Source organism: Myiozetetes cayanensis, unplaced genomic scaffold (assembly GCF_022539395.1).
Source record: "Myiozetetes cayanensis isolate MyiCay16 unplaced genomic scaffold, myiCay2020 scf26, whole genome shotgun sequence".
NCBI classification, from domain to species: Eukaryota; Metazoa; Chordata; class Aves; order Passeriformes; family Tyrannidae; genus Myiozetetes; species Myiozetetes cayanensis.
The window spans coordinates 7,126,185-7,141,746 of NW_026087477.1; the positions used below are offsets into that span (position 1 = coordinate 7,126,185).

General features: G+C 62.7%; 1 protein-coding gene across 2 annotated transcripts in view; it reads right to left on the reverse strand.

Annotated features, from left to right (window-relative positions):
• CSNK1G2 (casein kinase 1 gamma 2) overlaps positions 1–15,562 on the reverse strand; it is a 39,853-nt gene that overhangs the window by 920 nt on the left and 23,371 nt on the right. Inside the window, exons 2-12 of one of the 2 annotated variants that reach the window (XM_050321440.1) lie at positions 13,710–14,206; positions 6,698–6,738; positions 6,036–6,105; positions 5,507–5,655; positions 4,856–5,090; positions 4,558–4,643; positions 4,160–4,244; positions 3,942–4,090; positions 3,446–3,529; positions 1,847–1,951; positions 123–229 (exon numbers count right to left, since the gene is read on the reverse strand). In XM_050321440.1, the coding sequence (XP_050177397.1) occupies positions 123–229; positions 1,847–1,951; positions 3,446–3,529; positions 3,942–4,090; positions 4,160–4,244; positions 4,558–4,643; positions 4,856–5,090; positions 5,507–5,655; positions 6,036–6,105; positions 6,698–6,738; positions 13,710–13,896 (1,298 nt within the window). In that variant the 5' untranslated portion in view covers positions 13,897–14,206. The remainder of the gene's footprint in view (positions 1–122; positions 230–1,846; positions 1,952–3,445; positions 3,530–3,941; positions 4,091–4,159; positions 4,245–4,557; positions 4,644–4,855; positions 5,091–5,506; positions 5,656–6,035; positions 6,106–6,697; positions 6,739–13,709; positions 14,207–15,562) is intronic. The other variant, XM_050321441.1, reaches the window with a different exon arrangement.

The window sequence follows — 15,562 nt, forward strand, 5'->3', positions numbered from 1 at the left end:
CTGTTCCTCCCGCAGGGCACAGGACAGGGCACGGGACAGGGCACAGGACAGGGCACCGCGGGGCAGCCGCCAAACCCGCCCCCAGCGCGGCCCCGGGGAGGGGCAGCGGGGCTGGGCCTTACTTTGTATCGTCTGTCACCTCCACCTCGGTGGGGGCTGTGATGGGGGCGTTCGAGTGTCCTGCCGTCGGGTCGTCTGTGTTCAGCTCTCCGTTAGTGGAGCTCATCACCTGGGGACAGACGAGAGTCAGCGGGGGTAGCCCGGGATCCACAGCCCCGTCCCCTCCCCGCGGCGGGGGGGCAGCCCAGGAGACCCCCGGGCTCTCCCCAGGAGCACCGAGGTCCCTGAAAGCACAGGATGGTGCCCTGGCCCACAGCACAGAGCTCAGTCTCGGTGCTGAGTTCCCCCCCCCACAGCACCAACACGAGAGCTCCGATCCCAGCGCCTCCGGGAGGATCCCGGCTCCTGGGAGCCCCTGCACATCCCACCGGGCGAGGGGCTTGCCGGCAGCTCCTTGTGCAGGAGACACAGCCCGGGGAAGCCGAGAGCTCCAAGGAGACCTTCCCACGGCGGAGCAACCGGACACGGCTCCTGCTCCCCGGCCCCAAGACCAGGCACCGCCGGGCCTGCGGGACCCAGCCCAGCGCCCACCCCGAGGGGCCCTGAGCTGCCAGGGCAGCAGGGTCGGGCGAGTGCCAGGCTCGGGGGGACATCCGAGCCACCAAAGCGAGGACAGGGCCGGCACAGGCAACTGGGAGGCGCCCGAAAGCCCTTCCTGTGCCCGCTGCCCTCAGGCAAAGCCAGGAGCTCCCTGGGGATGCACAGGGAGGCTCCCCAAGCTGCTCGGCCCCACTGAGGAGCCTCAGGCTCTCCCAGACCCACGGAGGAGCTGCCACCCGACAGCCAGTGCCCAGCCAGCGGGGCCACGTCAGGATACAGCCCCCCAAAACCAGCCCGGAGACCCCCGAGCGTGTCCCCCCCTTCCCCGCAGCGCCGGGCGCAGGCGGAGCTCGGCAGGAGGGTTTGCGGGGCGGGAGCGGGAGCAGCGGAGGGGAGGGACAGGAGGGACAGGAGGAGCCGGGCAGAGCTCGAGAGGGGCATTCCCTCGGCTCCCCCCCGGCCTGCCCGGCCCCGCGGCGGCAGGAGGGGCACAGCCGAACGAGCACCATCACCGCGGAGCAGCAGGAACGAGCGACAGCGGCGGGGACCGAAGCAGAGACGGAGGGAGCAGCGCAGGCCCGGCCGGGGGGACCCGGCACATGGATGTCCCACCATCCATGCGGGAATGGGCCCCCAGGCCCGGGGGGGCAGAGCGGCAGCGGGCGGGAGGCTGCGAGGGCGGAGAGCGCGGGGCTGACGGCGCGAGTGCGGGACGGAGGCGGGGACACACGGCCAGGGAAGGGAGGAGAAGCAGGGTCGGAGCCGGCGCTCCGGTCAGGGAGGTGCCCTGCTCGTCGGGCACTGCTGGGACGAGCGGCACTGAGGGCACAGCGATGCCCACCCAGCTGCCACACTGCCGTGTGGCACAGAGCCAGCTCTCCATCCGTCCATCCATCCACCCATCCATCTCCAACTGCCCTCCCAGTCCCCTCAGCAGCACCAAGGGAGCCTGGCAGCCCCCGGGAAGCAGCACCAGCCTCGTCTGCGAGCCGTGACCGTCACGTCACACACAGGGGACAGGCAGCACGTGCTGCAGCCGAGGCAGGAGCCCGGGGTGAGGCAGGAGCCCGGGGTGAGGCAGGAGCCCGGGGTGAGGCGTGGCCCCGGGGCGGGGGAGCGGGGCTGATCCCGGGTGGCTCCGCTCCCTCCCGCGCCCGCCCCTGCCCTCGGCGCGTGGTTTATGTACCTGGACGGACCCCCCGAGCCTGCCGGCTGCCAGGTGAGCTCCCACAGGCTCCTCGGCAGGCTGCCCACCGGCCTGAGGATCCCACAACTCCGTCCCCTCGGGCGGCTGCTCGCGACAGGCAGGAGGAACAGAATGAAAAGAAAACAAAAGAAAAAGAGGAAGAATGGGGAAGAGAAGGGAGGAGTGGAGGGGAAGGGATGGGAAAAGTGGCAAAAAGGGAGTCGAGAAAATAAGACATGCAAAAGCAAAACCATGACCGGAGCAGATCGGGTTTGTGGTTGCGGAGGGCGCTCGGTGCAGCACCGGCCCGGCGGCTCCCAGAGAGGGGACACCGGGGGCTGTGTCCCCCTGCCACCCACACACACCCCTCACAGCCGCCCCCAGGCAGGGTGGAGCAGGGCCAGCCCCGGGCTGGGCTGGTGGTCATGTTTGGGAGCGGGCTGGGGCGGCAGAGCCGGGCCCAGGCGGTGCCACAGCCGCTCTCCATGTCCCCAGGACGACGCGGAGCCTGGTGGGGCCAGTGTGGAGCAAACTCTGCTGCTCCTCCAGGGCAGGGGATGCTCGGCTGTTCCCACAGCCAAACCCTCCCCTGGTGAGCAGGGCACGGCCCCAAGGCTGTGGGGACACCCTGTGTCCCCAGGCTGGGCACTGCTCCCATGCTCCAGGAGCTCTGTGCTCTTCCCACCGCTCTGGAGAAGGGATGCTGAACACGGTGCCGGAGAGAGCAGACCTTGCTGGGAGCGAGTTCCCAGGAATGAGCCAGAGCTGATCTGAAGATGTTTCTCTCTCCCTAAGGAAGTGATTCCCAGCCCCTGGCCGGTGAGAGCCAGGGCTGTGCCAGGCTCCAGGAGCAGCCAGGATGCTCCAGGGGCACTGCTGGGTGGGGAGCACAGGGAGCTGCACCCCTGGCTCCAACCCCTTTGCAGGACCTCTGCTCCCCACGAGGTTCAAGAGGATGAGGTTTGCTCTGGGTGCCAGCATTCCCAGAGCTGTGTGTCCTGCACCAGGGCAGGACAAGCCATGGCACTGGCCCCAGAGAAGGGCTGGGCAGTGCAGCCCCTTTCCCACAGGCAGGGATCTGCTGGCACAGCTCTGCCCAATCCCCGCCCTGGGCTGCTCCCAGCTCAGTTCCCTGTGCCCTGGGCAGAGGCAGCCCCAGCACGGGGCAAAACACTGCCAAGCCGCCCCACCAATCCTGCCCTCCCTTATCCCGTGTCACCATCCCTTGTCCTGTGTCACCATCCCATCAATGGAAGTGGCACCACAAGCAGAGCAGCGAGTTACCCCCACAGGACACGGTGCTGGGGACACAGGTCCTCAGCCTGAACCATTCCCTCACCCACCACCCCAGGCTGGCCCTGCAGCTCAGTGGCTGATGCCCAGGCCCAGCACCCCCCAGCCCTGCCACAGCCCCCACGGTGCTTCCTCCTGCTTCTGCCAGGCCACAGGGACACTGCCCTGGGCCCCCACGAGCCACAGGCCCAGGGCTGTGCTGGGAAGCTCTCCACAGACAGCACTGGGGGAAAAGGAATGTCCAGGCCCGCCTCCAGCCCAGGCTGCCCATGCCCATGGTCACTGTGCCCCGGCCAGGCTGCTCACCTGGTGTTTGGTGTGTGGCTGTGCTTTGTCTCTGTTCGGGGGCTGCACCTGCACCTCGCTGTGCATCGTGCCAATGGGCGTGGGCTGGGGACACAAGGACAACGTCAGTGCCAGCACGGAGCCCTCCCGCTGCCCTGCATCCTGATCCCACCTCTGCCCCAACACACGAAACCCCCAGAACCAGCCCTGATCCCAGTCCCTACCCCTGTCCCAATGGCTCCACGTATGCCCACGGAGGGTGCCCATGGCAGAAAGTGAGGTGCCAGCCCCGCTGCTGGGGTCTCCTTGGCTCCAGCAGCCTCCCATCCCATCCCTGTGCCACAGCTCCGACCCGCTGGCACAACAGCTCCAGCCTGGAGCTGGGGACCGGTGAGGATGGATGGAGTTGATCCCTCGGGCACAGGGGACAGCTGGGATCTGCATCCTCCCTGGCTGCTGGCTCTGGCCCCGCTGCCCCTGGGGTGCCCTCTGTGCCACCCAGCCCCTCCCCACTCACCAGAGGCTTCCCTGCCCAGTCGTATTCGTAGTCGAACACGTAACCGTTCCTCTCGAACAGGTCTGTGAAGAGCTTCCTCAGGTAGTCGTAGTCGGGCTTCTCGAAGAAATCCAGCCGCCTCACGTAGCGCAGGTACGTGGCCATCTCCTCTGCGGGGACAGGGGGTCAGGGGCCGGGCACGGGGCTGGGGACAGGGCCAGGCAGGGCAGGGCTCTCACCTGGGAAGTTCTCACAGAGCACCTCCACCGGGGTGGCTCGTTTGGTGTCGCCGATCTTCTGGTACCTCTCCTTCAGCGTGTCGGCCTGGCGGGGACAGGGGGGTCAGCGTGAGGGCCGGGCACCTTCCCGGGGAGGGGCAGGAGCTCACTCCCAGGGAATTCCCTCGCCAGGCCAGGTCTGGAGGACAGCCACCAGGGAGTCCAGAACAGCCACTGTGAGAGCAGCTGGGAGCCCCAAACAGGGACACACACGGACCCTACAGCTGCTCAGCACAGCGAGGGCCTGGCACGGAGCTCAGATCTGCTGGGGTGCCAACCCTCCAACACCCTGAGGGCCAAAGCTTCCCCCCCGTGCCAGGGCAGGGCCAGGCCCACGGGCAGCATGAGCTGGCAGTTACCTTGAGGCCTTGCCAAGGAAGGCTCCCGCGGAGGAAGTACATAAACATGTGCCCTAATGCTTCCAGGTCATCCCTGCGGCTTTGTTCTGCACGGAGACAAGAGAGACACGGGCATGTTCCCACTGCAGACACTGTCCCTGTCCCCCCCCAGGCCTTGCAGAACCCCAAATGTCCTGCCAACACCCTGAAGAGCAGGGGAGGCAGTTTGTCCCCAGCCCCACCTCTGAGAGGGTGGATCTCATTCCCCGCGGTCCCTCCCCCTCTGCCCCGAGGAAAGGCTGCCCCGTGCCCAGCTCACCTTTCCCGAGGTGGGTGTTGATGCTCATGTAACGTGCCGTCCCTGTCAGGCTCTTGTGCTCTCGGTAGGGGATGTGTTTTTTGGTCTCGGGGTCAATGTACTCTTTGGCCAGGCCAAAATCGATGATGTGGATGGTGTGCTGCCGCTTGCTGCCCGGCCGCCCCACCAGGAAGTTCTCCGGCTTCACATCTCTGTAGATCAGGCTTTTGGTGTGGACATACTCCATCCGTGTGATCTGGGGCACAGGGAGGTGTCAGTGCCAGGGCACAGACATCCCTGCACCCCCTCCCCTGGGCCCTGCCATCTGCCCTGCTTTCCCCGGCCTGGCCATCCCCACAGGATGAAAGGAGGGGAATGTTGGGTCATCCCGCCCTGGGAGACAACCCCAGCCCAGCTGCACCTTGGACGCACAGGGAGATGCTCAGAGAGGGGCTGTGTGGGGGTGAGGAGAGCCCTCCTTGACCAGGGAGGGCGTGAGGAATGGGAGGAGTGGGCTGGGATGTGCCCCCCGCAGCCTGCCGGGCACTGGCTCAAACCCCTCCTCCCTCCATCTCCCTGTGGGGTGACCCCTGTGCCCAGCCCCTCTTGGTGCCCCAGGTGTGCCAGGTGAGCCGTGCAAGGCCCCAGGGGAGGAGCAGGGGCTGAGCTCACCAGCTGGATGGCGATCATCAGGACGGTCTTGAGCGTGAAGGTGCGATCGCACAGATCAAAGAGATCTTCCAGGCTGGGTCCCAGCAGCTCCAACACCATGGCGTTGTACTTCCCGCAGGGGCCAAAGTAGTAAACCTGAGGAATTCCTTCTGCAAGACACGGAGCAGGGGCTGTGTGGGGCTGCAGCAGGGCCCTGCTGTCACAGTCACACCACTGCCAGGCAGGCACAGGGGCTGCAGAGGGGGGCTTGGCCTCACACTGCCCTCCCTCCTGCTGCAGACAGCCTGGCTCTGCTCTTGCAGGCAGCTCCATCTGCATCCCTGACTCTGATGCAGGGATGGGGGGTGGGAAAGAACTAAATCAAAAGAGATCAAAGATTAGACTCTGTGTAAAACCAGCCCCTCCCCGCCGAGCAGATGGGCAGGAGCTGCTCAGGCCGGGAGCGAAGTTGCAGAGTCACATTTAGGGGAAGCCTCTCCCAGCAGGGTTCCTGGCAGGCAGGACCCCACAGCTCAGCCCAGCCCCATACCTGCATTGCCGAGCTGTTTGTAGAACCGATACTCCAGGTGCAGCTGGGGGGCCCGGGACTTTATGGGTTCCTTGGAGGACAGAAGGAGAACAGTTAAATAGGGTGTTCAGGGGGTCTGGGTGTCAGACACCTCCTTCACATGCTGGCAGCAGCTGGAATGAGCATTTGGGGTTGGGAACAACTGGTGTAAAACAGAGATGAAGCTGCAGGGGATGATGAGAGAAAATCAGCCCATATGGGAGCCAGATCCACCCTGGCCAGACAGCTCTGGATGCTGGGGTAGCCATTAATGGGAGCAGGTACCAGTGGCACCACTGCTCCCTGAGGTCCCTCTGCTGCTGGCACTGGCTGAGCACAGCACAGGCCATGGGCAGGGTTGGGAGAGGAGAAGCCTCAGCTCCTCCCTCGCCAGCCCCAGATCACCCCACCTGCAATGACGTGTGTTCCCAGCCTGCCCTGGATTCTGAGTGGTGAGTGGAGCTCCCCCCGCAGCCTCCCATCCATCACATCCCAACCCGCTCCCGCTCCCATCCACCACATCCCAACCCCCCCTCCACCCTCCCCAACTCCTGGGGAGGGGCAGCATCCTCCTTCCCCATGGCCTGAACACCCACCCCTCTCTCCCCAAGCACGGGGGACTCCCCCCTTTGACAGCCACTCACCAATTTGATCGCTACGTACTCGTTGGTGTAGAGGTTCTTTCCTGCAGGGAGACACAGGAGAAGGCGATGGAAAGCAGTCCCTGCACCACCCCCACCACAGCCCCTGAGGGCTCCCGGGCTCAGAAACATTCTGAACAGGTTCAGCAGCTCCCACAACACCTGAACAGGCCTGGAGGCACGAGTGGGAGCAGAACCCACTGTGGGGAGTTGCAACACGCCTGGTTATCACCTCCAGGTGGGGGATGTGGGTTCCTCTGGGATGGGCAAGATGCTGGGGGCCGGAGCCAAGGCTGCTGGGAGGGGGCAGCATCCCAGTCCGGGCCTGCAGGGATGTGACTGGGCAAGGCAGGAACGAGGCTGGGACTTGGTGCTTCTCCCCTCATGGACAAGGGGCTCTGGGAGGGGGGCCAGAGCCAGGGGACACTGGGCTGTGGGTGGCCAGGAGGAAGGACCCCCAGGAGCACCTGGCAGAGCTGGAGTCGCTGCTGGGGATGGCACACACGTGTGTGCATGTGTGTGTGTGTGTACACACGTGTGTGGATCAACCTCATCCCTGCGGATGCTCCCACCTGCCCGAGGGTGCAGGGGAAGGCAGGAGCAGATCCATGGAGTGACCCAGACTGTAGGAGGAGCTGCAAAGAGGGCCAGGAGCCTGGCTCTGAGTGCCCAGGGGAGCTGAAGGGGCAGCCCCCTCGAGAGCTCCACCCTGCACTGGCCCTTTCCCATCCGTACCCTCAGAAAGGTTGAGCTCACAGGGTCTGCACGTCGTCCAGGGGTGCCTGAGAAAGGGTCACACCCGGGCAGTGTCAGTACAACCTCTGCCCAGGCCCAAAAAGGGCAGAGATGAGGGGTTTGCAGGAGCAGATCCGAGTGTTTCCTGCCGGGGAGGTGGGAGTTAACGGCAGCAGGTTCCCTTCGGAGCCGGCAGACACGCGATCCCGGTGTATCTGATGGAGCTGCATCTGTCTCCTCGGATTTTCTCCAAGCAATTTGCTTAGGGAACAAGCTCCTCCTGGCATAAGATTTCATCTGCTCTGACTGCTGCTCTCCACCTGAAGCAGCAATAAATCCTCGCCGGGTGACATCAGAGCCAGCTGCTGAGCGCCAGAGTCGGCGGCAGGATTACGGGAAGAGGGATGAATGGGAGATATTAATGGAGTGGCTCCTCCCCGGGATGGGCTCTGCAGCCAAGGAGGGGCTCAGTCCTGCTGCCTCCCTGACCCTCTCCCATCCCAGGGGACCTCTGCCAAGCCACTTTGTCTCCTGCCTCTGCATAAACCAAATCCCTCCAGACCGATTAGGGTGATTTGGGAGGGAGGAACGTCTGGCGGGCACAGCCTGTGCCAGATCCAGGGGGTTTGGCCCATCATGGACTGGCATTTCCTGGGGAGGAGGGAGAACATCCCCCAGGCCTGTGAATGGCTCCACAGAGGAGCCCTGCAGTCCAAAAGAATGACTGCTGCCTTCAGGGAAGAACCTACAACCAGAAAAACTCACAGCTGGGTTTTCCCTGGGTCTGAAGGGGGAAAAAATGTCAGGATACCTCCAAAAGAGCTCAGCACAGCAGGGAGGTAGAAGGGATGGAGGCAGGAGCATCCCCAGTAGGGCTGAGATTGGAGAACTCCACTCTGTCCCTGTTAGGTGTCATCTGTCCTGTCCCCACCACACTGTCCCCTCCTCCATGGCTCACTGGTACAGAAAGACACCCACAAAACTGCTCTGGGAGCTGGCAGTGCTCTCCCAGCCCCAAAAACGAGTCCAAATCACCCAATACTCCCCTGTTCATCCCTTCCTGTAATGCCCAGGAGGCCTGGACACAGCTGATGGGCAAGAGGGGGAGCAGCGAGAGCACAGACTGCCCAACCACCCCCTCTGCTTCCCTCCCCCAGCTAAAGGAAGGTGCAGAGAGCAGAACCACCAGCCTGTCATTAGAACTGAAAAAACAGGACAGAATAAGCAAGAGAGCGAGGAGGGAGGATTGAAGGGTCCTTCCACGCCAGGGAATTCCCCACTCCATCTCCTGGAGCAGCTCCCACCCAGGCCTCAGGCAGGCAGTGCTGCAGGACTGGCAGCACAAAAGGTGCTTGTGAAAGCAAACAGAAGAGAAAAGTGTCGAGATGGGGAGCAGAAAGCAAACATCTGTGCTGCAGAGGCCTCTGCCTGCTCAGGGCTGGAGGTGTCCCCGAATGCAGCTGCAGGACACGGCGTGTGGGAGCAGAGCAGAGCCAGGCCTGGGCCTGTGCTGTGCTGCAGCACCAGAGGTGGCTTTGCTGTCCCCTCCGCAGGGATTTGGCAGTGCTGGGCTCCAGCACCTGCTCCTGCACATCAGGGTAGCCCGAGCAGGAGCTGAGCACTGCGCTGCTCCCGGCCTGCTCCCCATCCAGGCGGCCTGGAATGGAATCACGGAATCCTTCAGGAAGGAAGAGCCCTCTGAGGTCATCAAGTTCAACTGTCAGCAGCACCACCACGTTCACCACTAACCCATGACTCCAAGTGCCACATCCACGCTTTCTGAACAGTTCCAGCAACGGTCACTCCACCACTGCCATGGGCAGCTGTGCCAGTGATTTACAACCCTTCCAGAGAAGAAATTTTCCCTAATCTCCAACCTAAACCTCTGCTGATGCAGCTGGAGGCTGTTCCCTCTCCTCCTGTCCCTGTTCCCTGGGAGCAGAGCCCGACCCCCCCGGCTCCCCCCTCCTGTCAGGGAGTTGCAGACCCAGAAGGTCCCCCCTGAGCCTCCTTTTCTCCAGGCTGAGCCCCCCCAGCTCCCTCAGCCGCTCCTGCTGCTCCAGCCCCTTCCCCAGCTCTGTTCCCTTCCCTGGACACGCTCCAGCCCCTCAACGTCCTGTCCTGAGGGGAACAGTGAGCAGTAGTGACACTTCCCTGTGCCCTGCCTGGCACTGCCCCTCCATTGTGTCACTGCAGTGCCCGTGCTGGGAACCTTCGTGCCACGGCCCTGCAGCAGCAGCAGCAGCAGCAGCAGCACAGAGCTGTGCTGGGCACAGCTGGGCACTGGCACAGGAATTTGGCTTCCCCAGTGGCAGGTGATGTGGAAGAGGAGCACTGGATAAGGCAGCCAGGCCAGCCCAGCACTGCCAGCGCTGCCTCAGGCCGGGCAGCGACAGCTCCTGTTAAACCAGGGGTTTAACACCATCAGAAATAACCCCAGACCTATTTCAGAGTTTGACCTTCCTCCAGAGGAGGCTCCTGAACGACCAGGAGGAAAACCAAGCACGAGCCACCAGTAAGGGCAGCAGGAGCAGCAGGCAGAGAGTGCCTGGGCCCCCTCCAGAGACACCCCTGATGTACCTGCAGTGTGTGCTGGGCCTGTGGCTCCCACCTCTGCCAGGCTGAGCCCTTGCAGGGAGGTTGGAGGGAGGACTCTGCAGGGCCCAGGACAGCAGGGTGCCACGGGCAGGGCACTGACACACACCACCAAAGGAACCTTTTGTGGCCACCCCCGTGAGCAGCAGGGATGCTGCAGGACAGGCCCGGGAGCCAGAGCTCAGGAGAGCCTGGGAATGTCCCCAGTCCCTTCAGCTGGGACAGGGCCCTGGCACAGTGCAGCAGTGACCTGCTCCTGGCTCACACACCACACACACACCCACCCCCGGGGTCCTGCCCCCAAAATCCTGGGTTTACTTTTAAAAATAAATTAATTTCCAGCCTTTAACTTCAAAGGAAAAGGTTCCAGGCTGCCAGCAGAAATGCAAGCAGCGGGCTGAGGGGAGAGGGGTGGCAGCAGAAAACCTGCAAAAAGCACATTTGCAGGAGTTTACTGTAGTGAGAACAGAAGCAGCAGCTGCTGCCAGGTCCCCACCCTCCCCTGCACCCCACTGTGAGCTGAGGCTGCCCCGGGGCAGCTCCATGGCACAGCCTGGCTGGGGCACTGCCCTTGGGCCAGGCTCAGAAGGGGGTCAGCAGGGAGGCCCCTGCCCAGCCCAGGCAGAGCTCAGGGGAGGGGCCTGCACAGCACCCCAGCTGCTTTGGGGTTATTTGGGACCTTTCTGGTTAATGCCTGAGTTTTGCTCCTCTCCACTTGCCCCAGCCCAGCCCAAAGCACCCCTGAGCAGCTCCAACAAACCCTCGCTGGGAGCAGCACAAGCCTGGCCTGGGCACAGGAGCTGGCAGGGGCTGAGGGCTGCAGGTCCCAGTGCCAGGGCACACGAGCCACCAGCCACACTCCTGTCACCCTGCTGTCACCAGCTTCCTGCTGCCCTGTGTTTCAGAGGGCAGCATCCCACCCCAGCACTGAGGTGGGCTGGCTGTGGGCAGCGGGGAGCTCAGGGGGCTGCAGGCACTGCCCAGGGATGGGATTGGAGGGGCCTAGGAGGAGTTGGGATGGCATTGGATCACAGTTGGAAGCTGGCAGGGGGAGGGACAGGCACTCAGCAGCTCGGGGTGAAGCACCAGGACATCAGCAGGGAACAGGACCCAAACCTGCCCCCCTGCACCAGAGGAATGGGACAGCCACCCCCCTGCAGCCCCCAGCCCAGCTCTCCAGCCGTGCTGCTCCAGTGAGGAACTGGCCAGCAGTGCTGCTGGGCTGGGGCAGGGCCTGGCACTACGGCTGTGCCTTGCCCAGCAAGGCTGCCAAGGCCAGCAGGAGCGTGGAGAGGCAGGATCCACAGCACAGCCCTGGCAGCCCCAGCTCCCGCACACGTCATTCCCCTTCTGGCTTCCCACAAGCGCCTTATGCCATTTTTATTTTTAATATTTCATCTTTAAACAAATCATTTTAGGTTTTGGACACCTCTGTGCCTGGGAGGACACTTGTCTTGATCAGGGGCAGCTGAGCTGAGGCACTGTAAGGACAGATCACCCCATGCCTCTCAGGGTGGTGGGGAAACTGGGCAAAGTGTTGTTTTAGGAAGACAACATCACCTTCCTCCACCCCCACTGCTGGGAGCTGCAGGGGTCACCTCCATGCAGGTTTCTGCAAGATCTCCTGGCTTTTGGTAAGAAAAGTCCAGAGAAGATCTGGGAGCTTTTCAACACTGAGCTACAGTTTGGCCTCTAAGCCCAGCCTGCCCTGAGGACCAAACACTCCATTCCCAGGGGAAAACTGAGTGCCCAGCAAAACAGCATCCCTACTCATCACAGCAGGATCCCTCTGGTCCCTCGCCATTCCTCTGCAGCTGGAGGGATCCCTGCTCCCTGTGAAGCCCTGGAAGCACTGCTGAGCCCTGCTGCAGAGGGAGGCACACCTACGGAAGGGAGATGTGATTTTAGGAGAAGAGCCACATAGCTGTGGCTTCCCCTGCCGTGAGGAGATCCTGTGCTCAGGCCTGCCCCACGTTGTGGCCAGGCCCTGCAGGGTGTGCCAGGGCAGGGAGACCACGTGAAGGGACTGGAAGCTTCTCTTGCTGGTGGCAAGGACAAACCCTCGCTGTGAGATCGACCGCTGCGGTGCCTGGAGCGAGAGAGCTCCCTGCTTGTCCCTCCAGCCAGGAGCAAACCCAGCCCAACTGCTCCCAGGGCCCTGCAGAGGCTCTGCTGGGAGCAGCACAACTGACAGCACCACAGACAGCCCTCAGATCCCTGCGACACTCCTGTCCCCTCGGTGGAAACGAGGGAGGCCAAGGTGGGGGGGTCACAAAGTAACAGCCACAGCTCCAGCCTCCTGCCCAGAGCAGGATCCTGGAAGAGAGCTCAGACCACACATCCACTGGGGGATGCTCGCTGGCTAGCAGGGAAAAGGAGGTGGAAGGACACAGGAAGACCCTGCAGGGCTCAGAGCCCTCGATTCACCCCCTCCCTGCCGGCTGTGCAGGGACTGAAAGGAGCTGGGGACTGAAAGGAGCAGTAAAATTCCCAAACACCTCTCCTTCCACAAGCCTTCCACAAGGTCTGGAGGAAGGCTCAGAGCTCCTCAAACACCAGGAGAGATGGATGCTCCTGTGTGGAACACGGGAACCCCCTGGCTGGATTTTAAAGAGGGCATTTCCCCAGCTCTGCAGTCAGGGGTGATCCCGTGAGGATGTTCAGGGACAGGCCTGGCCACAGCTGCCATGAACTCCCCCCAGGCAGCCCAGCCAGGGCAGGTTTAGCTCAGAGCTCGGCTTGGGAAGGCCCTGCTTAAAATACCACGGAGCAACAAGGCCTGTGGCTGTCACAGGCTCCCAGGACTGGCTCTCTGCCCCTTCCCAAAGCGCTCACAAGGCTGGGGCTGGCAGGGATTCCATCCACACATCCAGTGTGCATTCCTGGAGACACCCAGGCTGTGCTGCGGTGCCTGGCACTGCCAGGCCTCTCCCAGCTGCCTGATGCCAAGTGAAGGGTTAACAGCTCGCTGAAAGCCTCCTGGGACATTCCCAGTCGTGGGAGAGGAGCAACCTCCCCACCCTCCAAACTGGAGGAGTTTCCTGATAAACTTGGTTCAAAATGGAAAGTGACCACAGAAGGTGCTTGGGTTTCATTCCTCCCTTCCTCTCCCTTGCACAGAGCTTTAGGAGAGTCTCCCAACCAGCTGCAACAACTGGAGAATTCACCCAGGATAAAACACTGACCCTCCTCCCTAGAGGTTTGTCCCAGCACAGTGAACACCCTCAGGTCCCCACAGGCTCCATCCCCTCTCCCGGGCACAGTGGGAGGGCAGCACCCTGGGCACAAGCAGGGGGAGACCTGGTGAGCACACAGTGGTATCCCCTAAAACATTCCCTGTGGAGTGCTGCTGCATTTGGGGGGACACCCAGCCCGGTGTGGGCCACCACCAGCAGACAAGGGCGAACCGTAACAGTCTCCCTGACAAACCCAGAGGGCGACAGGCACGGGGAGGAGATGGGAACACCTCTGTGGTCAGTGCTTTGGGCTGGGCTGGGCCTTGGAAGATCAAGCCCGGCATGAAGGAGGAGGCTCTGCAGGAACGAGGGCAGCGCGTCAGCACCGTGTGGCCCGTCAGCACCCCAGTGCCAGCGAGCACAGCTCCTCCCTCCTGCCAGCAGCAGGAGCAGGGTGCCAGGGCAGCTACCCCGGCAGGTACAGCGAGGACAAACACGACCCTTCTCACCTAGACGGAGCTCCCCGAAATTGCCGCAGCCGATCTTCTTGCCGACGCGGAAGTTGGGACCCACCATTAAGACTCCCGAGTTGGTTCCAGCGCCCCGGCTTCCATGACCGCTCCTTCCTCCACCTGTCTTGGACATCCTTTTACCTTCCTCCAGCTCCCCTTTCCCTCCTCTCTTATCAAAATCCATAAGTTTGTGATACCCCGGCCTCTCCACGGTTACGCTGCTGCCATACAAATCCCAGAGCTGCCGAAAATGGGTGGGCGAGGAGGACACAAGCAGGGCTCTTCCTGGTTAATACACCATCCCGGGGAGCGGGGGGAGGGCAGGGGGCGGAGAAGGAGGGCGAGGCGGCCACCCAAGGGTGCTGGGCTACTGAAATGTTAGTGCTTCCCGAGGTCCCGCCGGGACTGTCATCGTCGCCGCTCACAGGGAGGTCTTTGGTGGAGAGAACATCCTGTGGAGAGGGTGCTCCCAGCGCGGCTCCTCGGGCTCCCAGCTGTGGAAAAGGAGAGGGAGACGCGTCAGTGCGAGGAGCCCGAGGGGCACAGAGGGTTGTGGGCTCCAGGCTCCCGCCCCCAGCTCTGCAGGGCCCCTCCAGCACCACAGAGAATTCCCACAACGATGACAACTGAGGGGTGGGAGGAGCTGGGACAGGTATCAGGACCATCACAAGGTGCCTGGTGTTCATAAATAAATAAATAAATAAATAAATAAATGAATGAAAGCCTGGCCGTGGTTGGAGGTGAAATGTTTGATGAGCATCTCCCTGTCAGAGCCAGTTGGGAGTGACGTGGGGACAACAGTGTCCCCATGGGGAGGGGCTGTTTGGAGACCTTTGGAGGCACCAGCCCAGACACTCTCCAGGCCAGGGACTCCAGGAGTCCCTCAGGAGCAGAGGACACACGTAAATCCTGTGTTACGGGGCCCACATCAGGCCTGGGACTTCCCAGGAAGGGAAAAGAGGATGTTCACCTGCCTGGGACGGTCCCTGTGGGTCCAGAGGCCACGACAAGCTGAGTCAGAGCACTTCCCCTCAGCACCAGCCCCTGCTGTGGTGGGCTGGGACCTTCCTGCCAGTGACCCTGCCCGGATGCAGCGGGTTTCTGTGGAATGACCACGCTCGGGGCTCCCACGACAGTCTGGACCCAACAGAAACTCAGGACTTACCAACACCCTGCCCCCTTCCCTGGAGAGCCCCCGGTCTCCCTTGCTGCCTCCTCCTCTGCTCTTACCAAGCAACCTGGATGTCTGGGCTGCTGGCAGCCAGCTGGGCAGACACCAGTGTGGCACTCACTGGGAGCACCCGCTGGCCCTGGGAGCTTGTCCACACACTGGGAGGGCACTGAGAGAGACACAGACCCACACCCCCCTACACTTCACCACCTTTGGTTTTGCTCCCAGTTTGACCCTAGGAAGCCTCCCCACCCCTCCTTGTTCTCCCTCCCAGCCCCACTCCCTCCCTCACCATCTTCCTCTGCTCCTCTCCAGGCTCCTGTGACACCACCAAAAGCCCCCACGATGCCCCCCAAGAGTTCCCAGTGCCTCAGCCTCACGTTAACCCCGGGGGTTATCCAAGCAATCCCCTGCCCCTCCAGTGTCAGCTCCAGGAAATGAGCACCCTGATGCTTGGCCAAAAACCCTGTAGAACTTTTTACTGGCTCTCAATAGCTATTAATAACAACAACAACAAAAAAAAAGCTTCTTGTGCTAAAGGGTGCGTGGGGGGAAAAAAGACACCAAAGCCAGAGCTCAGCAGGGGGAAGGACCGGCCGTGTGAGGGTTCATGGGAGCTGCCCCCCATTCCCAGCCCTTTCCTGACACCAAATCCTCCTCCTCAGGGCCCACCACGCTC